Source organism: Ambystoma mexicanum, chromosome 12 (assembly GCF_040938575.1).
Source record: "Ambystoma mexicanum isolate Mex_15411 chromosome 12, UKY_AmexF1_1, whole genome shotgun sequence".
Lineage (NCBI taxonomy): Eukaryota > Metazoa > Chordata > Amphibia > Caudata > Ambystomatidae > Ambystoma > Ambystoma mexicanum.
Window position 1 is genome coordinate 1,225,920,219 of NC_090936.1, and position 26,259 is coordinate 1,225,946,477.

General features: G+C 47.2%; 1 protein-coding gene across 2 annotated transcripts in view; it reads right to left on the bottom strand.

Annotated features, from left to right (window-relative positions):
* Positions 1-26,259, bottom strand: part of GNPTAB (N-acetylglucosamine-1-phosphate transferase subunits alpha and beta) — a 625,912-nt gene that overhangs the window by 28,867 nt on the left and 570,786 nt on the right. For both annotated transcript variants that reach the window (XM_069629897.1, XM_069629896.1), the window contains exon 20: positions 22,848-22,938. In XM_069629897.1, coding sequence (XP_069485998.1) covers positions 22,848-22,938 — 91 coding nt within the window. The remainder of the gene's footprint in view (positions 1-22,847; positions 22,939-26,259) is intronic.

Consider the following 26,259-nt stretch of genomic DNA (forward strand, 5'->3'; position numbering starts at 1 on the left):
CCTATCAGGAGGGATGGTAGTGTACACTGCCTTGTTCGAGGTAGCTGTAGCTGCCTGGACCACCAGACTCTCGGGAGTGTGGTGTTGGGACAGGTAGCAGGGGTCGCTACTGGAAGGGCAATTTTTCTTATATGCGATTTGTCCACCGCCAGATTAGTCTCCAGGGTCTCCCAATTCCTGGCCACCCTTTTTTGAAGAGCCACATGGAAAGGTAACACAGGATCCGTAGGCGGACCCTGCTCCAAAATGTCAGTGAGATCATCCTGATCAAAATGCACTGGAGGTCTAGACCAGCCCAAATATTCAACAACTCTAGACATAAGTTGCCGGTAGGAGGAGTCAGCATGCTCCCCTGGCTCTGACTCGTCGAACTCCAGCTCAGGAGAGGTGTGAATACCACTAGCATTATGCAAAGTGTCACAAAGATCTTGCATCCTACTTGCCTCTGAAATGAGACATCCAGGCACATTAGGGGTCCCATACTGGAGACCAAAAGGGGCATCTTCCTCAGAAAGCTCCCCCCTCCTCAAAAATGGAAGTGAGGGACTTAAAAAAAAATCTTTTTTCGGTAGCGGGGCACAAACCTTCTGAGGTGCGGAACTTAGAGGCTTCAAAACAGTCGAAGGCATCCACTTTGACTTAGCCAGTGCCTTTTTTGGAGGCTCTACAGGCCCTGGGGGCTGAACTGACAAAATCGGTCCAGCCCGCGTTGACTGTTTCAGCTTCGATGGTTTTGGCGTCGACAATGGCGTCGAAAGGCCTGGCAGGGGTGGAGGACCTGATGGGTTTCATCGACGGCTTTGGCGCTGAGGACTTCGAAGGCGTCGACGACCTTGACCGTTCACCACGTCTCGAGTGATCCTTTGACATTTTGTCCGATCGAGGCCTCGAGGGCTCTCGATGGGGATCATGCAGTTTATTCACACAAGCTTCCGGCCGAGACCGCTCCTTGACTGCTTCCACAGAGGGCGCGGACGGAGCCTTCCCGTGTTTTTCAAAGATTTTAAGCATCTCCACACGGAAAGCTTCCACTCTGCCAGTGTCGACTTCTTGGACGGGCATGTCACCCTCTTGGGGGTGCCGCCTGACAAAGACGATGAGGAAGGCAACAAGCAGTGCCTTCTCGAGCGCTTCGACAAGGACAAAGAGCGGTGGGAACCACTACGAGACCTTGAACGCTGGCATTCTTCCACCGAGGATTCTCGCCTCTCAACTCGTCAGTCGAAGGCCTAGCAGGTCGGGACTTATGGGGTTTGGACACCTTGCTTACCTGAAGCTTCCCCTTTCATTCCCGTAAGGCCTTTCCTGTCATGGATTGACACTTGGAGCACATATCCGTCTCGTGGCCCTCACCCAGGCACCACAGACAGACTTGATGCAGGTCTGTAATGGACATTTTGGAACCGCAGTATTTGCATTTCTTGAACCCGAATTGAGGGGTCGTCGGAGTGGAAGACGAAGACATGTCGACAAAGACCACAGCAAATACTTCACAAGTACGAGGCGCGCAGAGTTTCATGAAGCAAACATGTTTGCGGAAAAACAGAACTGAGGCCAACGGGCGCCGTGCGTGCACTTAGAACATCAGCCTCGACAGAGGCCTAAGCGGTACATCGACTCGACGCAGGGCACCCTCTGAAGCAGTGCAAAGCTGGACATTACATGTGAAAGATTAGGAATACGATGGAGGACAATCCATTCGAAGCATTTTTTGAGAAATGCGTTGACTTTCGGTTCCAGTGATAGTTCGTTGTCCATGAGTATTCCTAGGTTATTTACTACATTGGTAGTCTCTGGTTGCTTTCCCATGCCAATCGGCCAGTCCAGTTGTGGGTTCCCTCAATTCAATCATGCGGGTGAGAGCATAATTTTCGTTTTTGACGGGTTCAGTTTAAGATTGTTTGTTGTCATACAGTTGAAGATGTTTGTGAGGCAGTTGTTCAGGCTGTTATTTTGTTCCTGGGTTCGGTTTGTTTTCACAATCAGTTGTGTCGTCTGCGTAGTTCTAGGTGATAAGTCCGTAGGTTTGAATAATTTTCATCAGTGGGCACATCTAGATGTTGTAAAGCAGAGGGGAGAGGCTGGATCCCTGTGGGACTCCGCAGGATATATTTTTGGTGGTGGTTGAGGTGAACGGGGTAGTTAGGTTCTTTCGGTTTGGTCTGTTAGAAATGAGGTAAGCCACCTTAGTGTGGATTCTTGTATGCTACATTCCATCAATCTTTTTATTAGTGGTGCGTGGCTGATTGTGTCAAATGCCACCAATATGTCCAATAGTATGAGGGCCGATTGGGCGCAGTCTGCGTTTATTTTCAGGTCGTACCATATCGATAGAAGTGCTGATTCTGTTCCTCTCATTGGTTTCAAGGTGACTTGTGACCGGTCGAGTATTCCGTTTTGTTTTGACGCATTTAATAATGTTTTGGTACGCATGGTTCTCCAGGATCTTTGCTGGGTATGGCAGGTTGGATATCGGTCTGCAGTTGCTCGGTTTGATGTATGGTGATTTGAAGGAGGATGGTACTATTCCTCTTTTGAGCAATAGATACATTAGGTTCCAGAAGTGTCGCCGGGGTTCTGTGGTTGAGGATTCCTTTGAAGATGGCAGGTGGAGGGGTCCCTTGGGGATCCTGCAAGGTTGGAGTCCTTGAACAGTGTGGCAAAGGTTTCTTCTGTGATTGGTTCTAGGCAGGTGAGTTTTGCTGTAATCTGTGTTTCACCCAGTGTCTGTGGTCCGGCAGTCGTGGTTATATTTGCCCGGGCTAGGTTGATGATCTCCTGGATTGTGTCTATGTTTGCTCTTATAAATGCTTGTGTCAGGGTGATGGCGTTCTTGCAGGACCAAGGTTTTTTTTATCTCTTTGATGATTTTGAAGAGTTCTTTCTGTGGACCGTTTGCCCATTCTATTCTTGTGGCGTAATAGAACTTTTTTGCTTTGCAGACTGTTGATTTGTATAGTTTTAAGTTGTCTTTAGTATTTTAATTTTGTCGTCTTTGGCATTTTTTTGGTCTTGTCTGGTGTATTCTCAATTTATTCCCATTTTGCGGTTGTTTCGTTCTTTCAATTCTTCTGTGAACCATTTTGCTGGCAGTGCTTTTGGTGTTGCTTTGAATGTTTTAGCTGGTGCCAGTTGGTCACGGCCTTGGTGATCCATTTGTTGAGTGTCTTTTCTGCTGTGTCGATGGTTGTTTCGGTGGGTTCTGTTTCGCTTGGAAAGGTTGAGTCTAGAATGATTGTGAAATTCCTTATTTATTTTAGACTCCACACATCACCTTACAGTGAGGTGCAGTAGGGATGCTTTGTGTCCCTTTTATTTTGTCTTTAGCAACTTCATGGTTACTAACATGTGTACAATACTGGCTGGTGTCAGTGGATATCTTTTACCTTTTTTTATATATTCTCGCGTGCACTTTTGCATTATACCACATAATGCCTTTTTGAGTACCATATCATTTAAAACGGCTGTGCCATGAGATTTTGGTCGGTCCCTTGGCCATCTTGTATTTTGGGTTATTTACTGACCTCTCAAGGCTGGATTTGCGATATATGACAAATCCTTTTTCTGAGCAAAGAGGCAGTATGTGATTGTGGTTGGATGTGGGTTCTGGGGCTTTCTGGTGCCAGTTCATATATGGGCCAAAGTGTGTCTGTTGCTGGGGAGATGTGGTGGCCGGGTGCTGTTCATGGATGGACAGCCGCTGCCAATTTTAATGGTGCAGATACTTATAATCAGTGGGCTTGAAACAAACTTCAGTTCAAATTCAGGATAGCGAGAGGGCCATTATTCAGATCTTCTTTGGAGCCAAGACCCCTTCGAAGAGGCGCACCCCGCTGAAGACCCAAAACTCATTGTTGCAGGAATCCAGCATTGTCTTCTTCAACCATCCCAGTGAAGCCCTCATCATTTGTCTGAAAGTCTTCATCGGTGCTTCGACCACTGGACTGGTGGGAACAACCAGTCAACCCATGCTTGAGGCTCCTGCTCTTGGAAGCCTTCGGAAGCCTCCCAGGACAATCCTGTGGGCTGACCACCTTCCTCGTGGGCTACCTTCCTGCATTGATCATTGTCCAGATTTCGGACATGGGACTTTGCAGACCCACAGACTTGTGACACAAGAGGCCTCCCCCTGCAGTTGCAGCTCTCCAGCACAAACATGGGCCTCCCAGGACCCGTTTCTTTATTACTGCAACAAGGGTCAATTTCTGTTTGATTATGTGGCCATCCCTGATTTACACCAGAAGCATGTTCTGGGGGTCATCTAAGGCCATCTACAATATAGTGGTCCTTTCTTCATCATGCCAGGGTTGCCCAGCTGTCTAGTGCCTGGACCAGTCTTGTCAGAGCGGAACCACTGATTAGCCGGACCTAAACCTCGAAGCCAAAAATGACATCTGTACAAGCGACCCCTAGCCACCCTCCTGCAGAACCAAGACAGGAAGCACGAGGGCCCAGCGATTTCAAAAGCCTCTGAAGTGGTTCCTGAGAGAATCAGACGACAAGGCATGAGTTAACATACCTATTCCCGCTTAGCTACCTCCACAGGGTTTATCTGGCGCAAAGTCTTTACCATGCTTCTCCCTTGCCTGGCCTTGATAGGTGGGGTTCTGGCCAAGGATCCTCCCATGGGCTTCCCAGAAGGTGGTTGGATTGGGAGAGGACCTCTCCTAAGAACATTATTCCTACTTTTCTTCAATACTAAAACACAAATTGCCTGTTGGCTTTGCAAACACTTGTTCAGACTACTTTAAATACGAATAGCCTCCTTTAAAGTGTTGTTTTGGGACTTGTGACTCTAAAGGCACTAAGCCCAATTTGTTCTAACAAGGTAAGGACTTTATGTAAAGCCTTATAATTATATGGCTGTGTATTGTGTTTTAACTCCTTTCTTTTTGCCCATTACTTCTCAAATTGGTTTATTACTTACCTTAACCTTTTTTCACCTACTTTGCTACATTACAGTGTCCTATTAATGATTTAACTTTGTTTAAAAGAAAGGTGTATGTCTATCTATCTATCTATCCATCCATCCTGGTTTTTATAAAGCGCCCTATTGCCCATAGGCCTCACAGCACTCACAACAGAGGCAGAAACAACGTAAAACACAAGACTGCAAAGAGAACGAGATAGAGATTCTATTAGACTTCTCCTTCGTAGAACAGATAGGTCTTAAGCAGTTTCTTAAAGATGGTAAGAGACGTGCTGTTTTTTTTATGGGAGATGACATAGCATTCCAAATCATCGGAGCCCAGTGAGTAAAGTTTGTGCCACCAACTCTTTCCAAGGTTTTCCATGGTTGATGCAGATCATTTTTTCCATTAGATCGTAGAGTTCTTTGAGCTGGGGCCTTAATTAGTCTCTTAGTGAGATAATTAGGAGCGATGCCTGTCTGACATTTGAAGGTCATAACTGAGCATTTGAATTTTATTCGCTGTTGAACTGGTAGCCAGTGATGTTTTTTCCTGGCAACTGGTATTTTCTCCCGCCGGCTCAAGCCCCAGACCGCCCTAACTGCACCATTCTGAATGGCCTGCAATCTCTTGATGTTAGCCTTAGAGGTACCCATCAAGAGACTATTGCAGTAGTCCAGTTATCTTTCCCCGTTTGCCAAATAGGGTGGCCTCCCAGAATCTGTTCAGGGGGCGGATTCTGAAAATCCATCTCAAGTCTCTTTACCTGCACACACATCCTGAGCAGCCAACGTATGAGTCCTGTATACAAGAATCATAAGCCAGAACCTTCCATAGTACAGAATTCATGACGCAGGTCATATATACTTAAAAAGGTGGGATATCCAAGTCACACAACTTAGAGAGATATTAGAAGAAAACTCTGGAAAAAAGAGTTTTCCAAATAATTGGGAGGTCATTAACACAACTGCAATACTTGCCTAATGTCCGATTTATCATCTGTTTCAAGACATTCGTTTGAGTATGGCAACCCCATGAGCAGGCCCGCTCAACACCCAAGGCACTGTTCAAACCTTTCAAATATTTTTTGGTGCCTCTAACAAAAATGATCTTTCTCAGTAGACAATGAAGAGCAAAATCAGAAACACTTGTGCAAAACCTAAGGCAAAAGGCAATGGGCCCCATTACAAGTTTGCCGGTCCGGTAACAGAACCAGTAAGCTTGCCGGTACTGTTTTTACCAGACCGGCAAACTACGACTTCTGCTCGCGGGAGCCTTCCCGCACGCCAGGTCTGACCTGGCGGGCGTACCGGCACCCACGAGCAGAGCATGTAGCATGCTCCAGCACCATTCACAAATGGTGCCGGTGCATCCAACCTCCCCATTCCCATTCAGCCCAATTGCGCTCAATGGGAATGGGGAGCATTTTATACCGGCGCCCGCAAATGGGCAATTACCGGGTCCGGCAGGGCTGTAATGACCCGGTAATTGCCCATTCGAGGGTGCCGGAAAAAGTAGCAAGTTTGGCGGATTTACCAGCAAGGCTACCACCAAACTTGTAATGAGGCCCAATGTCTTGGAAGAAAGAAATAGTATCCACGGGGCAGCTGTAGTCCCTCATGTATAGGTAATGCAGCAATGCATTTCTTAACTGTATGCCACGATTCTGTAGCTGTCACAGACGTAAACACACCCATTGATTATTTTATTTCTATTGCGCTTGTACACAAGTGTTTCAGAGCGCGGCAGGGGAGGGGAGGGGAACAGGGGAGAACAAAACAGCGATCTTACTAGGCCCAGTGACATTGAGAATGTGCAAGTGCATGGGAGAGGGGGGAGGGGAAAAGTGCAGAGGAGAAACAGATAAATAACAAAAAATAAATAATAAAGGCAACAAACAGTGGTAATGCAGCCAGCAATTTGCAAGTGCTAGATTAAAGGCAGCAGACAGGGTAGGTCTGATAAGTGCAGGAAGAAAAAAGGGGGGTCTGTATGGGTACTGATACAGACCCCAGTGCAAGGGGTGGCCCGGAGGCAGTGCGGGAGGGTGGCAGGGTGAGCAGGTACCTGGGCCCGAAGGGCAGAGGGTGGCCAGGTGCACGGTGCCAAGAGAGAACAGATCAGCAGGTGAGAGGGGAAGCGAAGGCAGAAGAAAAGAGGAAGGTCTTGAGGTGCTTCCGGAACCGGAGATGGTTCTCCTCAAGTTTTAGAGTGGCAGGGAGGCTGTTCCAGAGGGAGGCCCCAGCCGAAGACAGAGATCTACCTCCAGCTCGTTTCTTTGAAAAACGACTGACCCTGAGGGAGTTGGAGGTTGAGGAGCGAAGAGCTCGAGAGGGGAGGTATTTGCGGAGGGATAGCTGAAGGCATTTTGGACCCAGGCCCCAGAAAGCCTTGTGGACAATGCAGAGGGTTTTGAATTTAATCCTTGCATCCACTGGGAGCCAGTGGAGAGATTTCAGAGCTGTCGAGATACGATCGCAGGGCTTGAGGCCAAAGACAAGTCTTGCAGTCCTGTTTTGGATTAGTTGCAGAGGGCGGAGAGTAGGGGCAGGTAGATTTAGAAAGAGACTGTTACAATAGTCCAAGCTAGAGAGAACCAGAGCTTGGGATACCATGAGCTTCTGGGGGAAGGAGAGGAAAGGCAGAGTACCTCTGAGGAGGTGCAGTCGGAAATTTGACTTTTTAGAGACCTCAGAGATGTGGGCGGAGAAGGAAAGGGTGGAATCAAAGATGACCCCAAGGTTCTTAGCCTCGCAAGTGGGGGTAGGAGGAGGGCCAAGGGAGGCCAGCCAGAGAGTGAGGGGAAAGGATGGTGAAGGTGTGCCGATGAGGAGGATCTCCGTCTTGCTGGCATTCAGACAAAGATCATTGGCGGCACACCAATCTTGAATGGCAGTTAGGCAATCAGAGATGACAGAGGGAGAGGAGGTGGCAGAGGGCCGACTGAAAATGAGTTGAGTGTCGTCAGCGTAGCACTGGAAATTTGAGCAGAAAGTGGCAATGCAGTGGGCGAGAGTTGCCAGGTATTGGTTGAAAAGCCAGGGCGAGAGGTTAAACCCCTGGGGAACACCACAGGTAGAGAGGAAGATAGATGAAAGTAAAGACCCAAGTTGGACGTGGGAGGGTCGATCTGAGAGGAAAGAGGTCAGCCAGCCCAGAGCCTGATCAGTGATACCCAGGTTTTCACAGAGACGGTTGAGCAGGATGGTATGGTTGATCGTGTTGAAGGCAGAAGAGAGATTGAGGAGGATGAGGGAATGTTAGGGTCAAGGTTGGAATGCAGATCTTCACGGATGTTCAGGAGAGCTGTTTCCGTGCTTCTGGCAGCTCTGAAGCCAGACTGGTGGTCATGGAGACAGCCAACAGAATTGGAATGAAGGTTAAGCTGAGAGATGGCCAACTTTTCCAGGAGTTTGCCAAGAAAGGGAGTAATAGAAATTGGGCAATAGTTAGCTGGACAAGATGGATCAGCTGTGGGTTTCTTGAGAAGAGGATGCACAAAGGAGTACTTCAGAGTGGAGGGGAAGGATCCAGAGGCAAAGGAGTGGTTGCAGTAGATGTACAGAGATAGTCTCGGCAAAACAGGACAAGAGGCCATACATCGGGGAACATCCACATAAAATATCGGCCACCAAAAGGATTATTGACCATACTCTAAAGTGCAGATCCAGAGTCAGGACAATGTCTCGAAACGTTTGCCTGCAGCTAGTGTCTGGGGCAGATGATGACTGAGTTGCATTCACGCTGCTGATCTCTGTACCTTTTATCCTGCAGAATAGAGCAGGACCAGGATTCATGTGAAAAGACAGACCAGAGGAAATAAGGAGGAGGGAAATTTAGGATAATGAGAGCACACACCAAATATAATGTAGCACTAAAAATTCCCGAGAGAGTACACTTAGTAAACACCTGCTACAAAGACCCCAATGTAGCTGGAGAGGATCAACAAAACAGGATGAGGTGAGGACAGGAAGAAGACAGGCGATTGTGGCAGAAAACGGGCCCTAAGCGCTAGATTTGCTTTCCTGTCATGAAATACTAGGTTTAGCTAGGAAGGACCATTAAGCGTGATTTTAACTAGTGCTAAACTGCTCTTCTGCATGCTTTCTGCATAGGAAGGGCATCCTTTCAAGCGTGGCAACGTCATGCTTAAGAAATATTAATCAAAAGAGTTCAAACACATTTTATAGAAGCAAACAAAAGATACAAAATTGAGAGGAACAGTTGACACGTAATACTAAAGTATTAAACCGACTCAAAACCAGGAAAATCAATCAAGAGCAATGTGCTATCTTAACACAACAATCAAGACGTTAATGGTTTGATATACAACCCCAAGAAGACACCCCTGCAGTCCCCAAAGAAGATTACAAAAAAAAGGTTTACAGTGTAACAAGTGGGCAGGGTCAGCTGAGGGCATGAGCTGCATGGCCGAGATGTGAATAGGACAGGAGGTGCGAGACAGGGCACAGCAGATGTGCTGCTAAAGAACTAAGTCCAGAGGACCAGCTCAGGCAGTGAGCAATGAAAATCCAAGAAATTGCCCCAGAATGACTTTGGAGGAAGAGGGCTAGCACTGCATTTCCCGTTTGGGAACAACTGGACCTCCCGTATTCCATTCCTACAATGTGGGTCTCTGAGTTTCTCAACTGGGAGAAAATGTGTACTGGCTACGAATGAGCACTTAGCAGCAATGGTTTCTGCAGCATCCAAGGACAAGCCTTTAGCATCCTTGGTGATGCAGAAGTGTCAACAGAAGGAGATGAGCAATGCAGACACCCAAGATCCCGCCAACACTGTTGGAGTAAATGTCCATTTTTGTGCGAAATTCTCTCTACCCGCGAGTCCTCCAGAACGTTTTGCTGGACGTTTTGACTGATTCTCCTGAGTGAGTGGAAACTCACTCATTCGTTTACTCTGATCATGGGAACCCTTCTTACTTTTTTTGGTAATTATTTGCAGAGCCATGCTTTCCTCCAATTATAAAGGCATCTACAAGTTACTAAAAAAGGCAGCCCACATCACTCTCTGTGCAGTGTTTCTGGAGGCACCCAGAGCTTGCCTGTGATTGTTTTTGCTTTACTTGGCAAACTCTTAAAGTTACCAAAGCAGGGGGATACTTTGTATCCTACCTGTGGGTTATTTTGTGAGATCAGCACAACCCACCTTATGTGGAGTCCTGAGGGGATCCAATGTATCCCCTTTCCAGCCTCTCCAGTAGCTCTTTACTTACTGTGGCAGGTCAGGTTGATTAATGAGGGGACATTATCACAACCTATGGCTAACTCTAGAGGGGTCAAACAGGGGTGTATGTATTTATCAGACCTACCAGAATATCTAGAGGGGCTGGAAACATGCCCTCCTAATATAGAGTTGGCGCACATTAATTATCTTGCTTACGCCAATGATTTGGTCCTTATGGATATGACCTTTACTGATATGAAAAAACCGGCTGAGGGTCTATGGAGATATGCTGTGGTTGTGTAATTAATCGGCAAAAGACCCAGCTAATGTTATTTAATTAGAAAAAAGTAGCTTGCCCTGCATTGTTTATCGAGGCGGTTAGAATTTACTATACTGAAAGCTATTGATATTTGGGGGTAGAGTTGGGGGTAGAGTTGGAGAGTTGGAGAGTAAAAGGAATTACCCAATGTGTGAAAAGGAAAAGGAAAGGAATTCAATTAACTTCTTCGATTGCTACATTCAGTAAGATAACATAATGCTTGCACTTCATTCATCCCTATCGTATTATTACCTTGTATGTCTTCCAACTGTATATTCAGACCGGTAACCTGTGTAGTCCTGACAATCTAATCCACAACAGTTCATAGTGTGCAACAGAGATGGTACAATCCACATAAGCGTTATGATCCTCTCGGTCTTTAAATCTGCTGTTTGTTGCTTTTGACACTCTCAATTTCTTTTTGATATTTTTGAATTTTTAGGAGATACGTTTGTTGTCACGCTTAATCATGAATTTTCTTTTACATTTCTAATGACATTTTATGTATTCGTAAACTAAACTATGTGAAATGATGCAAAATTATGTGAAATTGTGTGTGTAAGATATATGTATAGTATAATTGGGTTTCATTTCTTTTCTCCTTTATGTGTAAAGTCGGACTATAACACATTATAGTATAAAATACAAAAGTTACTGTGACTAGTCTGTCTGTTTTGGCTGGTGGCAGTGTACCTTTAACACAACATTTCGTGAACTTTCAATGCAGACCGTCTTCGCAGCTGCAGTAGGGGTCACAAGGGACACCATTTGCCCTAAATGGTGGCTGTCATTTTTAAGCCCTGTCCTTTCTTAGGTCTTCTTCTACCCTGCAAGGTGGGGAGGGTCCTCTTGTCTTTGCTGGGCTTCCGTTGAAAGGACAGGAAGTGGGGCAGGTCAACCGAAACTCCCTGTCCTTTGTCCTGTAGTTTGCCTGAGAGAAACCAGTTCAGACTGGGAGACTAGCTGTCCCCATTGGACAGCCGTCCCCAAGTTTGAATGGTGCATAGGATAAGATTGGTGGATTCAGCTAGGTTTCCTGCATAAATCCAGAAGCCCTGGAGCTGAAGCGCTGAGTCGACCACATGGATCTCGCAGCAGCAGTCGAGTGAAGAGACTCTCAGCAAATGATTCTTTGTGGCTCTGTGATTTTGGTGCCCTTTTCAAAACAGCAGTGAAGAACGGTTACCGCCCGGTCGATTCGTCTCGCTTTATCCCGGTCAAGCACTCTAGGAGAGAGGACTTCAAGGAGTGGAATATTGCTTCTGGAGGTTCGGGACGAGTCCACCAAAGTTTCAGGAGGATCCAATCTTTAGAAGGTGATGCACTGCACAATAGCCACAGGCCTCAGGGTGCTGGAGCGAGAACGCGAGAAAACGAAGGGCACCAGAATCACAGAACTATGAAGAATCCTTTGCCTGGAGCCTCTTCACTAGACTGCAGCTGCGAGATCCATTCCAGTGTCCCTCCTTCCGTCTGACTGACCAAGAATCCAGCTGCATCGCAGGGGCATCCTTCTGCATCCTCTTCTTTACGTCTCAGGTACTGTGACTCCCTTGGTAGAACTTACCAACTTACATAGTTGCTTTGTTGCTCCTGTGTTTCTGGAGTGCTGATTCGTGTGTTTGAGAGTTCGCCCATCCATGTTGCCCAGGCCTAATGCCTGTGTGCCTTCAGCTAGCATTTACCGAGATCCCTGAACTTTTCCCACAACAAAGAGTGTTACTTACTTGCTACGCAAGACTTCCTCTGGAACATTTGGACTTTCTACAGCTTGTGCCTTGCTGGATTGGTCCTCCAATTTGACCCATAGACACTCATAACTAAATGGGGATGGTCTCCTAAAGCCTCTGAAAATATGGTCAGTATTTACCTGCTTTATGTTGGTCTTGTTTCATTCATTTTACCTGAAACAATGATTACAAGTGTATTTTACTTAACTTTTGAATTGCATACTGCTATTCTCAAAGTATTACAAACGTGTTTACTTACTGTAAATAATGCATTGTTTTAATATTGCATTATTTTTTCTAAGTTAGTGTGTTATTGTACTTACCTTTCTGAAGAATCACCTTTACCTTAGTGTTTATATAAAATAAATCATTACTTTTATACAATTGTGAGTGGTTCTTTAGCTGATGTGTATATGCAATCCTTTCTCCATCCTAAAATAAGCCAGACTGCTCAGCCATTGCTACCAACATACGTGTGGGGGTTAGGCTTATAATAAGAGTTGGAGTCCTGGTGCCCCACGGGTGAGTATTCTGAACTCCTACCTTTGGTGGACTTTTGCAAAACTCCCAAACAACCACAAATCCCCAGTTTTAAACTTCATCCACTGGCTCCCTTCTCCAAGCAAATATCCCTGCAAGATTTATAAGGCACGCATCCCCAAAAAACGAGCCTATCTTGATGACAAACTCACTATTTTAGGAAAAGGGCAGGCAAAAAAGAACCAAGTACTCAGCTGCTTGGAATACACATCAAGGAATACATGCAAGGAGAACTACCTTGTACCAATATCTCTGTGCTGAATCAAACCTCCCCTCTTTGCCCGTCCTAGTCACATTCAGGAAAGAGCTAAAGATGCTCCACCTTGAATACTAATTCCACACAGTATTCTCAACCATCAGAAATATGTAAACCCCACCCTCTGCCCCTAATCAACCACTTGCTAGCCAACCTCTAATCGGCCAACATCAGGATTACCCCAATTCTGTGTTATTGTAGCCACAGCCTTTCTACAAATATTGCAACCACTAGGTTTGTAATTATATTGTACATACTACAATGCTCCAAATGCAACAGCTTATGGAAGACCATTACCATTAGAAATGCTCCAAAGCTGTAACCGTGTAATCTGTTGAATCCTATGGATTCCTCAAGGAATGTCTGCCTAAAGTCTCCTCCCAGGTGACCAGGGAAATGCAGACGCTCCCAGATCCTGACCTGAGGAGAAATGGCTCAGGGAGGTGAGAGGGATTCAGAGGATGAAACACAGTATTTACCTTCTGTTAAAGGAGACATGTGTCCACTCCCAAAATATATAATAGCTTGTTGCCACTATGACCCTTCTGTTGCACAAGTTAACCACCTCAGTGTGCGTGAAAGCAGTCGGAAGCCCTGTATGAGTACAACAAACATCTTTCTCAAATTCAGGGAACTTGAAAATCTCCCTACCTTTCAAAGGTGTAATATAAAGGGAGACTACAAGGGGGTATGGAATAACATGGCTGCCTGAACACAGGCTCCCGTCCCCACCAGCAACCACGAGAGGATACGGAGTGTACCCGCACCCGCCACCTTTCCAAATCCATCGCGGAAAAGCAGCGAAACCACGGAGGCACGCCCAGATGAGGTCCCGGGTGAAAAGTGCGGGGCTGGAAGCAGCCGGCGAGACAGCGTAGGAGAGACCGCCCCGCACCAACCGTACAGCGTGCAAGGACACATGCACCCGCCCGTGGGAGCCTTAGAGACACAAAGGAGAAGGTAGAGATCCCACCCCATGTGTGAGGGGGACCCCCGCTGAAAGTGTGCCGATGAGAGCTGGGCAGCACTACAAGGTCCGAAAAGATCGCAGCTTGGGAACCACGCGAAGGTACGTCATAGTCTATGTGAAACGCGGGGCCAAGCTAAGCAGTGCAGTGAGTGCGGCCCCACGTTCCGAGAAGGACCTGAGAACAAAAAGGAGCAAGGAGCTATGCACTGCGATGCCCCCACCCCTGACAGCACCGGCGCTGCAACAGGACATTGTGAGCAAAGACACCCATGGGCGCCTGAGGGACCATCAGAGCCGCAAAGGTGGCACCAGAGTCTGCGTCCCCTACGCAAGAACCACCCCTGCTGGGAAGAGGCAGGGAGGAGCCGAGCCATACTGCACTATGCCGCAACACCACAGAGCCTGGCATGAGTGGGGCTCGATGCACCTGGTCCGGCCTGCCACATCTATTTGAGGCATGGTGCCCTGCTGAGAAGGGGCTGGCGCCGCGAGGAACAACTCAGCAGTGGGATTGGCCTCACATGGGGTAAAGGCATCACAAAACAAAGAGCCACATACTGCGCCCCCCTCAATCCCCCAATAACAGGCGCAGCCCCTGACAGTGACAGGAACACGATAGGGCCCCGCATGCCGGGTCATCTGCAGGCGCCCACAAGAGCCGCAAAGGGTAAGACAGACCACATCCCCGGTGTGAGGAGGCTACCTGCAGAAAACATGCAGAGAAGAGCCTATCCTGACAAACCACATCCAATACGGGGAACAGAGATTCATTGATCGGCGCTGAAGAGGACCAGATGCTGCGAGCTGTGACCCCAGCGGTGAGTGCAACCCCATGCTGTGCAAAGGCCCCCATAACACAAAGGGGCAAGGGGCTGCATACTGAGACACCCTCCTGCCCCCAACAGAAGGTGCAGCCACTAGACAGTGGCGGAGCGGCAGCAGGGCTTTGGACCACGTGGCACTGCAGCAAAGGACCCCATCAGGGAGATGGACACGACCCCAACTAGGAGAAAGCAGTCCGCGGGCAGTTGTACTAGATCAGCCCCGGAAAGTAGACTCTGCCAAGTGTGCAGCCCCCCCACCCAAACAGAAGGGACAGTAACCCCACTGCGCAGGAGTAGTGGGGGGGGCTGTGCCACATCCATCACAGCAAAGACAAGCATACAGGCGAGTGATAATACCGGGGGGCACGTCAGGGAAGGGACCTTAAGGACGAATGCTTACGGAGATGGACATGTCCCGTTTCTCCAACAAACAAGACTGCAGGCACATTTTGGCTGAAATGAAAGCACTCAGAGGTTATATACAAGCCTCCCTGTCTGACCTTGTGGGTAGGGGTTACCACCATAGAAAATAAGGTAGGAGGCCTGGAGAAAAACCAACTCAATGCAGATCTTGTAGAAATGCGGCTTGATGACAGAGTTGGAGCTGCACGAAGAAGAGGTCACGCTCAAGATAGAGGACCTAGAAAATAGGGAGGAGAAATAACATTTGCAAACTTGGCCTGAGGGAACCGCTTGGTGAAACCCCAAGACAGGTGGGGGAAAAGGTACAAGCCATCGTGAACCTTCTCTTCAATGCGGAAGGAGGCAGAACGGTGGAACTGGAAAGGGCGCACAAACTGCAATGGTGAAGAACCGCGATCTGTTGTGGCCAAGTTCCTACAATACAGGGATAAGGCAGAAGTTTGGGCCAGTGCTCGTGAACGGAGAGAACTGGACTTCAATGGATCCAAGATCGTGATTATACCAGGATCTCTCTAACCTTACACTCTCGAGGAGAAGATACTGCAGATCCCTCACAAAATGTCTAACGGAAAAAAGGATAAGGTACAGGGGGGTACCCGTTCTCACTGCAGTTCGATGTAGACACGATAGACTACTGTCACCTCAGTGGATGAATCAGAACAAGCACTCAGTTATCTTACAGTCGACGCTGAGGCGATTTTGGGTCCAACCAAACCAGACAAGCCACGAATAGGGGGCAGCAACCACGAGCACCGGGCCCACAGAGAAGACGGAAGAGGCGGACAGGTCGGAAATACATGCGCTAGAATGGCCCATCCCCACGATAAACAACCTGAAGACTCGGGACAGCACAGGCAAACAAAGCCCCAGGACTCTCCGACTCTGAACGGGGGCGCCAAACTCTATATTGGCAACAGGGCACGGTACTATACAGCATGCTGGAAAAGTGGGTAGTCTCCCCTTCTTATGGCCTTCGACAGGACAGAGGGCGTCTTGTTATCCTTTGCAGCGTGTTGCTGCTTTTTTTAACGGGAATGTTAATGTTTGTTTTGTTAAGTTTAAGGGGGCAATTGAAAGGTAGCCAGTATATGTCTGGGATGTAACTTTTCCTATGAATGTGACTGCATGAAGCGGGGGGGGGGGGAGGCAGGCGGAGATGAGAGAATGAAGATGGAAATGAGAGAGAGGGATAGAAGTGTGGCCAAATGATGGCACCAGGAGTCTGGTCGTTGGCACCCTGAATGTGAAATACATGAACTCACCCACGAAAAGATCCCTAGTAAACAAGGGAATTTCAGGATGCGGCCCTGGATGTGCCGTTTCTACAAGAAACGAGACAAGTGAGGGGAGAGGCGCAAAAACTCAGGGGTGCAGGTGTGGGACAGGTATACTGGGCCTCTGGAGTGGTGAAGAAGGGCGGAGTGGGGATCATAGTGCACAAGTAATGCAGACTGCAAGACCCAAAGGAAAATGAGTTGATGGATGGGCACCCCGGAAGGAGCTCGAATAGTATTGGCGTCCCTGTACGCCCCCAACCAAAGCCAAATGGGGTTTATACAGAGCGCACTGGGCCACACACAAGCCATGCCAGTTGAGGCGTGTATCATTGGTGGGGGACTTGAACTCCTGCGCAGATGAGAGGCTAGAAAGGAAATCCATGAGAAACAGGGACGACTGCACAGAAGAAATGAGGCGGGGACACTGGGGCGCGCCATTGCTGCAAGGAGCTTACTTGATGTGTGGAGAACGAAGCACCCGGGAGAACAGGGCCACACTTTCACCCCCCCCCACTTAACACACACCAGGATAGATTATCTGTTGTTAAACAGGGATCAGGGGGGTAGAGTGTTGGACTGTGAAATAAGACCGGTGGGATGGACAGACCACGACATGGTCCGGATGACGCTTGACATAGAGGGAATATACAGGGCCGATAGCAGCTGGAGGTGCAACAACCATCATTGGAAGGACCCAGCATTTGCTGAACAGTTGTCAAGAGGCATTGCCAAGTATTTTGAGATAAATGACACAGAGGAAACAGACATACAAACAGTATGGGATGCGGGAAAGGCCACATGGCGAGGTCTCTTAATCAGGGACGGAGCGCAGAGAAAGAGAAAAAGGAAGCTCCGAGAGAACAAGCTCCGCCATGATATAGCTGAGGGGGAGGTGAGGATGCATGCAGAGGGAGGAGATGGTGATGAGATACTGGAAAACATGCAATAAAAGAGAGCAAAATGCAAAGAGCATAAACTGGGTGAAAGCCTGTGTAAACGCAAATATCTCAAAGAAAATATGAGAAAGGTGACAAGGCAGATGCACTCCTGGCAGCCAGACTCTGGGCTCAGAGGGCAGAACGATAGGTGGCAACCCTGGAAGAGAAGGATAGGGAACCCTGAACCACACCAGGGGACAGAGGGTTTCACACACGTTTACAATGATCTATACAAGTCAGAATCCCCAAAAGCGGATGGAAGGGCAGAGGTATACCTGGGGGTATAACATGGTGCAGCTCACGGATGCTGACGTAGAGAACAGTCCAATTACGACAGAGGAAGTCCTGAACACAATCTCTCGCCTCCCCAGTGGCAAGGCCCCAGGCGAAGACGGCTACACCATAGGGTTGTATAAGAGGTTCTCAGGTGTTCTCCTAGACCACATGCTGAAGGTATACAACTATATACTTGAGACAGGCGCTGCCCCTGCATCGTTTAGCAAGGCACTGGTCTCTGTGATACCCAAGGCAGGGAGAGACCCGGCGCACTGCTCCTCATACAGCTCCATCTCTCCGCTAAATATGGATGAGAAGATGCTCACACGCATCCTAGCCACCCGCTTAGAGGCAAAAATGCCACATCTGGTGCAGCCGGATCAAGTCGGATTCATAGCAGATAGACAGGGCGCCAACGGGATAAGGAAAACACTAACTCTCATGGAGCATGTATTCAGAGAACCAGGAGAGTATTCACTCATGAGCTTTGACGCCAAGAAGGCGTTTGACTGATTAGAATGGGGGTTTCTGCTTGCTGTACTGAGGAAGGTGGGCTTTAGTGATAAGATGCTGAGAGCCATAGGGGCAAAATACGCATAACCCACAGCGCAGGTGGTGGTGAATGGGAAAAAGGCAAGGACTATTAGACTAGAGAGGGGCACCATTCCAAGATGCCCACTGTCCCCCCCCTACTATTGGTGCGAGTGATTGAGCCTCTGGGCATAAAGATATGCAAAGACAAGCACATAGCGTGTATTGGAGTGGGTAGTGTTGAAAACAAGCTCCGCATGTTTGCGGATGATATACGGCTCCATATCTCGAACGTGCCCAACGCGGCCCGAAGGGCGCACCAGATTATAGGAGAGTATGGGCAGATGCCAGGATTCAAAGTAAATGTGGGCAAATCGATCCTGTTCCCCCATGGGCAAGGTGGTGCATGGGCGCAAAGAGGAGAGGAAAGACCATGGGATTCCGGTAGAGAAAATACTTGGGGAATACGGATACCCAGGACCTGGACAAACTGTATGAGGCTAATTTCCCCCATACCCCTCTGCTACAGGTACTGTTTATAGATCTGGAGGCTTGGTCGAGGCTCAACCTCTCGTAGTTGGGAAGGCTAAATGCGATAAAAATGACACTGCACCCTCGCATACTATACCTATATCAAGCACTGCCCATTGAGATGCCGGACTCCCATTTTGCAGAAATAAAACAGGGGATTAACAAATTCATATGGCAAGGCCAAAAGCAGAGGGTCTTGTACAAGATGCTTACGCAGCCAAAGGAGAGGGACGGAGCCGGTCTACCTGACATGCATATATACTATAGAGCAGCACACTTTAGAGCGCTGATCCCTCACCTCAGGCTAAATCGAGAAAAACAAAGGGTCAAAATTGAAAACTACCTCTGGAGACCGGCCACTATGGGAGCCCCACCGCACACTGTCCCAAAGATAGTGAGAAGGCACCATATAATAGGCTTCCTTCTGGCCCCGTGGAGGACCAAAGGGGAGATGAAGGGAGTTATGACCTGGCCATCCCTGCTGAGCCACGTTTGCCGCCACCCACCCTCCCCCCGCCCCCGATAAGAGAACAAATCCCTGACCACGCAAGGTTCCAGGATTGGTTTGACACAGGTTTGGAGAGGGTAGGCCAACTGATGGAAGGGGAAGACCTTTGTGGACATAGGTACACTAGAAGAATGTCTGGAGAGAGGGCCACTCTCAATATTCAAAAACTTACAGCTTAAGGGGGTACTGATGTCGGCAACGTGCAAGGGAGCCCTGCAAAGAGACTTGACTGATACCGAGAGGGTGCAGAGTGGCTTTGGGTGACTGATCTTGAAATTATATCAGGCGCTTCTATTGGCACAAGCAGGCAAAGTCGACATGTATAGGAAAAGGTGGGAGAAGGACATGGGTAAAGATTTGGATATTGACGTAAGGAAAAGGATGTCTGTGAACGCCCATAGAACTTCAATAGCTTGCCAGTACAAGCGCCACAGTATTTAATGACTGTATAGATGACAGTGGAACCCGGTCAGATTATCTAAAATGTTCGCAGGAATAGACCGTAGATACTGGAGAGCGTGTGGTCAGAGAGCTGGCATATGTGGTGGGGTTGTGGGGAAATACAGAGGAGGTCCTGGGATGGAAAGTCATTTGATGGAGTTGAGAGAGACCTAGACCCCATGCTGGTACGGTTTGGAATGGAAAGTGTGGAGGGAGAATGGAGACGGCTTCTCCACATGGTGGCTGCACCTTTCGCTGCTGGCTGCGAGGGCATGTGTGGCAGCCAGGTAGAAAAAGGAAACCCCACCCCACCCCAGGTGAGAAACAATGGGCCATGAAGGCCAGGCATATCTATGTGATGGAGAATCTCATGGGCAACTCCACAACCGCACCCCATCAAGGGAGCTTGAATGGTCGGTGTTCCTAGGCAAATATAGTCCCGGCTAGTAGGCTAAACCAGGTTCAGGGGGAGTCGTGCTCCGAAGGGATGAAAGTATGAAGCAGGCCCATGCCTGAAGAATGTGAATAAGTGCCCATCCCCAGGGACAATGAGTGGGTGGAATAAAAACAGGTTGACCTCCGGCCCCGACTCCGGAAATGCATGAATGGTATGAAAAGAACTGTCTCTCGCTGCAAGGGACGGTCAATGGAAAAGAACACACTGGACTCATGGGATACATTGATTAGCTACCCTGGGGAAGGAGCAGGAGGGGGTGGGGGCAGTGTACATTTGTTTGTGTCAAAACTTCCTAAAAACTGAGTGGTTATGGTGTACAGCATAAAGCTATTGTGATACTGTTATTTGAAAATGTTACAACTACTAATAACATTTGAATTAAAAATAAAAGTGTAATAGAAAGAGGTTTATAAATGTTAACCACCTTTCATCTAAAAACCTATAGTCCTCTTTACCAACCAGTATGACTGATTCACATAATATTCACTTAGTGAAAGGTGTGGGGGAAAAGAGACCAAAATCTAAGAAACCAGTTAAGAAACGAATTTTGCTACTCAGGACTCCAACTCCCATAATTCCCTCAGTACTGGGACAAGGAAGAGGGATGCAGAGGAATAAAGGTGTGGTAGTCAGATAATGAACTTATTCCAGGGGTAAGTTGAAGTCAGAGAAGCAGAGGAAGCAGTGTATGCTGTGCGAGCTGTGTCTGCAGGTGGGGGCGGGATTCATAGAGCGAGAAGACGCCGGGACCACTGAGGGTCCTGAGAGGGTTTGTGCCTCTCCTTATCCCCCTTGCATACGTTGTGCAGCAGGAAGTTGGTGGCGTGGAAGCCGCCAAAAGATTTCCAGTGACTGACTGGGTCGTGCAGGAGCTTGAGAAGCTTCAAGTTGATGTGGCGGGTGAGAGAGCGAACAACCAGAAACTGTTTGCCGGGACAGGGAGAGTCGCAGAAGCCAACGGCCAGCGACCACCGAGCGAGAGCTACTTACCCAGTGAGTTTTCTACTTGCAAGTGGTACCGGATCACTCGGTTACTGCTTGCGTGCACCAGGTCATCTGCGCTGCTCGTATATGCATGACAGAGGTGTTGTTGAAAACCGAACTAGTAGAAAACCACAGAGGTGACGGTTAACGCAGCGAAGTAGCTGTGATGTACCTTTTGCGGGTTTATGGAGATTCCAACAACCTGGTGAGAAAATAGCATTAAGAATCGAGGCATGCAAGCAATGCCAAAGCCAAAAGGGAGCTAAAGCTGGGCCAATTGAGAATACCAAGCAACGCCAAAAGAGAACTAAAGCTGGGCCAAGTGAACACCAAGCATTGCCAAAAGGCAGAGGGGAGTAATAAGAACCCCCAAGGGTATAGGAGGTGCTTCATCTAAACTCAGATTGCCAATACCATGGTAGCCACAAGGAAAAACTGTATACTAGCTACTGTTTAACCACTGGTGCAGAAGGGAGAGACAGGTGGCAAACACGCTGCCCTTCTGGAAGAAGCTATCCAGAGGGAGATGAACATCGTTTGTAGAGTGAATATCCCATTCCCTGAAAGCTACATTTTAATAACAAGAAAGTATTGAAGTCTTTCTTCTAAAAGTGAAAGTTACCATAGAAGCACTTTTCTCTTTTGTTGTTGAATAAATAGACGGGCAGGCGAGTGTAACTGTGGGGCAAGAAGTGACTGCCCAGGAGAAACTTGATGAAAGGATAAGACAGGTAGCACAAGGTGCTCGTGCTGAATACTGCTACTAATATAGAACACCACATTGAGTTGTGACCATTGCAGAAGAGATGTGAAAGTTGGATGAAGAAAGGTTATAATTCTTGCTCCAGTAAAAACTGTGGTAAATCATCCTGACCAGACTTTGTGTTGCTCCTATAATTGTGGAGCAGTTCTTATTCCAGGAGGTGTGAGAGCTTATGACTTTTTTCAGGGTACTTTATTGAAGCAACACAACTTTGTGAATTTGAGTACAAGAACTGTGCTGGAACTTTTTGTTGAGTCGGATTTAGTGGTTTTTCCTTTTGTTTGGAGAAACCCCTTGTTTGGATCTGGGGAAGGGAAGTTCGCCCAGACCACGACAAGAGACATTGATCATATTGTGAATCAGATCATATGTTATATACTGTTGTTTTTTGCTTTCTGTGTAACCATCGGCTGGCAGCCATTCTGCTCTAACTCCCTGCTAAATGCTCGGCACGGCACTGATGAGAATTCAGGCTTAGCAGTTTCCCAAAGTACAATATATGTGCAAGCATGGTAATTGGTGGAGCTCAAGAGGTGTAAGAGCTGGCAGCGGCACACACAATCCTTGGCACTACTATCCTTGTTATAGAGCCCCCTTTATGTTTCTTTAATGAAAGTTTCACAAAAAAGGAAGGAAACCCAATGGTGCAGGGTCAACCATTCAAGAACGTCTTCTCAAGGGGATCAAAACCATATCATGGTCCGGTACTTTACTTAGGCAATGAATCCATTCTATGATTTTTTGATCTAGTTCTTCGCTTGCCAAAGTCTCGTTATGAGCAGGGGTAGCAATAAACAAGGCATACGTGTGAAGTGGTTGAGGGAAGGCGTAGATGAAAAGATTTCAATAGTTTTGTGTAAAAAGTAAATATAAACACATCTCTACCTTTTTGGTACACATTCAAAATCAGTTGTACAAATTAAACAGTGTTTACGCTGCATTTGTATACATTCACGATGCATTTCATAGTTAAAGGCAGTCTCACCTGTTCAGCAAAAAACGATATCACTGTAAACACAATCAATGTCCCCAAAACACAATGAGTCCAGAATTTTAATTTGTCTCTGTACGTCCTCCTGTGGAAATAAATATACAAATGAATATTGATTTCTGCAACAGGTGTAGGTTTACTATGAAACTAGAAGAGATTGCAAAGAAGGGGGAGGAGGGTGCGGTCGGGCAGGCAGTACTTAACGTCTAATACATGTCTAAGGTTCAAACCTTGATGTGTTATTTGGCTGTAGCTATTACATGCAATCAGTACCTGGCCACAATCTGTAGGACAGGTCAACTCCGGTCACTACTAGATGACCAGTCTCTGTGAAATGGCCTCACCTGGACACCCCAGAGATGCAACACATTTCTTAAAGTATAGATAACATCTCAACATAAAATACATCTTTACAATAGTCTCACTTTCTCCATAACGTATTCTTCACTGAATTCCTGAACACTGAATATCTACACCCATCTGCAGGATCTTGGAACACTTATTTAAATAAGAGAAGAAAATGTCATTTCATAAGTAATTTCATAATTCAAAACAATGAAATTCGACATGACCATATGGGCTCACGATGACAGCACATGTTCCTGGGGCCATATTTAGGACAGGAAATGGCCACAAGAGCTCACAAATGGGAACACTATGGCAGTACTTGTTCATGAAGGCACACCTTTGCATGACGCAATAACAGTGCATGGGGCCTTATCTCTGCATAAGGTGACAGTACATAGATAGTCCTAAGATTTCACACCTGTTCCCGTGATGGCAGATGTAACGACTGGAGGGGGATATCTGTATTTCTGCCCCCTATACAGTTGAGGTAGAGGCACAGAGCACCCCAGCCAAGGTTCTCTATTGGTAGCAATGGATGAACAACCAAGTTTGACACTCAAAGGAGGTGATGCAGGCTAGGTCTTAGGTTCAGTGAATTCGCAATCCCCCACAAAGTGTCGACACACTATGATATGTGATAACACAGTTCTTTTACATAAAACGAGCTTATACACCCGGCGTTGCCTGCGATTTCATTTTCTCATAGGTACTATTTGTTAGAAATACTTTAAGGTAGCTTTACACATTTCAGAAAAGCTCCGTAAAACAGGTGAAAAGAAAAATTCACTACAATTTAATATTTTTAAAAGATTTTCTTATAAAGACTACACAACACAATTTCTGTTCTTCTTAAGCTTCTTCTGAAACGTATAACTGTCCATGAGAACAGCATGGAGATTCCTGATCAGCATGACCGCTGACATGATGCCAACGGTGCCAACAACCATGGAGTTAAAATTACCAATGTACATGTTCATTGAAAGGCTTGTATATAAACAACGATTTTTGTTTTTCCAGGAGCAAAGATAAACAAATGATTTGGGGAACCCACTCAAGAACAAGAAACACATTACTGCCCGTGGGAGAAATATGGAGATTCCAAGTTGATACCAGTGCACTTGATTGACTGGCCCTGTGCCTTGTTGATCGTGATACCGAATGCCAGCCTGACCGCGATTTGTAGGTGCTTGAAACTGAACAACAGGTCTGTCGGAATGAGTGGAATTCGGGGGATGAATACATCTTCTCATTTTGCCTTCCCGGGTCAACACTGTTGCTTCAATTACCATGGGCAGCAATTTGTTAACGCGAAGCCTTATGCCATTACACAGCCTAGGTGGGCCGAGATTCGAAAGCAGCATGATGGCTGTCCCAACTCTCAGTCAAAGGTAATGTGGTGGCATTCCCTAGGGTCTAGGGAGTTGAGGAATTCTGTTGGATAGTTTACGGCTTTGTCGGCATCTACCACCGTATCGATTGAGTATGTTTACTCAGTAACTGTGCCCAGAAGCATAGCCTGAATCGGATTATTAATTTCATTGACAGAAGAATTTTCTGCAGCAAGGATAGCTATTGAAATAACACTTTAGCACTATTCGTAAGAGTGTAACAAAAATGCCTGTTGCACCTCTTTATATAGCAACAATTTGGAAACTTTTGCAATACTATCTGCCTTCACCTTCGCCTTTCAACTCCATCCGCCTCACCTCCCATACGTCTTCGCCTTTCGCCTCTCATACTCCCTCACCTTCCATACGCCAAGCCACAAACAACACATTTTTTACTTTTGTATATATAGATAAGGTTCAGGTAAATATATACATCAATAAATAACACACTTTGTACTCAGGCACCACTATCCTAATAATAGTTAATATATACACATCTATGTGATACCACAATATACTTTACATTACATTTAAAACGCAGTTATAATGCATAGACATGACTGTAGAAAGGCAGGTTAGATTAGGAACTTTGTTAGAATGCTTTCTTTAAAGTAGATAGGCAATACTGTGTGAGGACTCCCCCTCTCCCCCCGCCCCATCTGGGCAACCTATAAGGGAAAAGTTAAGGTGTACTTTATCTTGTATTTTACAGCCCAGTCCAAATATGTTCAATAATGCTCTACTTTTTCTACAGGACCCACTACCCCAAAGTACCTGGGAAGCCACAGGAGAACATGACCCAAGATTAATCTGGGACCCCTGGAGGAATCCTGAGGCTGGAAGATGGATCTTCCTTGGAAGGAGTCGCTAGGAAGTCGGTGTCGAGAAGAAGTGAACCAAGCAGTGTCGCAAAGGCAGCACTTTTGGTTTTCGTGGTAGTCTCTGTTGGCGGGTTGTTACTCCGGCTGTATATGTCCCAAGAAGGTGAAACCTCCTGTGAACCTCGTCAAGGCTTGGCTGAAGAAGAGAAGCCCCTTGGTGGCCTTGGATGACTTGGTGGCAACAGGTGCAATGGGAGGGTTTCGGAATTTGCCAGTTTACCGACTTTTGGATCTTCGGTGCTGCAACATGTACCTCAGGATGGCTTCCGACGACCTGGACACGACCACTGGACTGGACTGCAGACCCTCACCAAGTCTGGACACTCAGGACATCTTCGTATTTTGGTGGCGGAAAACCCACCGGCACACTACTTCAGGCACCAACCTTGGACCTTCGCTGACAAGTGGACAGATGTCATGGCAAGGATGCCCCTTGAAGGATTCTTCAAAGATTTGGAACATTCACAGCTCCGGGAGTTAAGTTGCACTATGCCAGTGTACGCCCTCTTCGGGGCAATACTCCGCAATTGGGCTTCCAGCAGTCACAAATACCTCTCCAGACCCTGGGCAACATAAATAAAACTTCTTGGCTTCAAGACGTTCAGGCACTCCTCTTCTGGACCCACGAAGATCCCTTCTCCGGATGGCAGGCACACAGGACTAGCTTCCAGGACACTTTGGGGGGGAAGAGCAGCAGTTGCACAATGTTCCTTCGTAGCTCGGGAAGAGGTTGCCTTCCAAGGTTATCCCTGGATTCCAGCTGGACTTCAGGATGCAAGCTTAAATGAA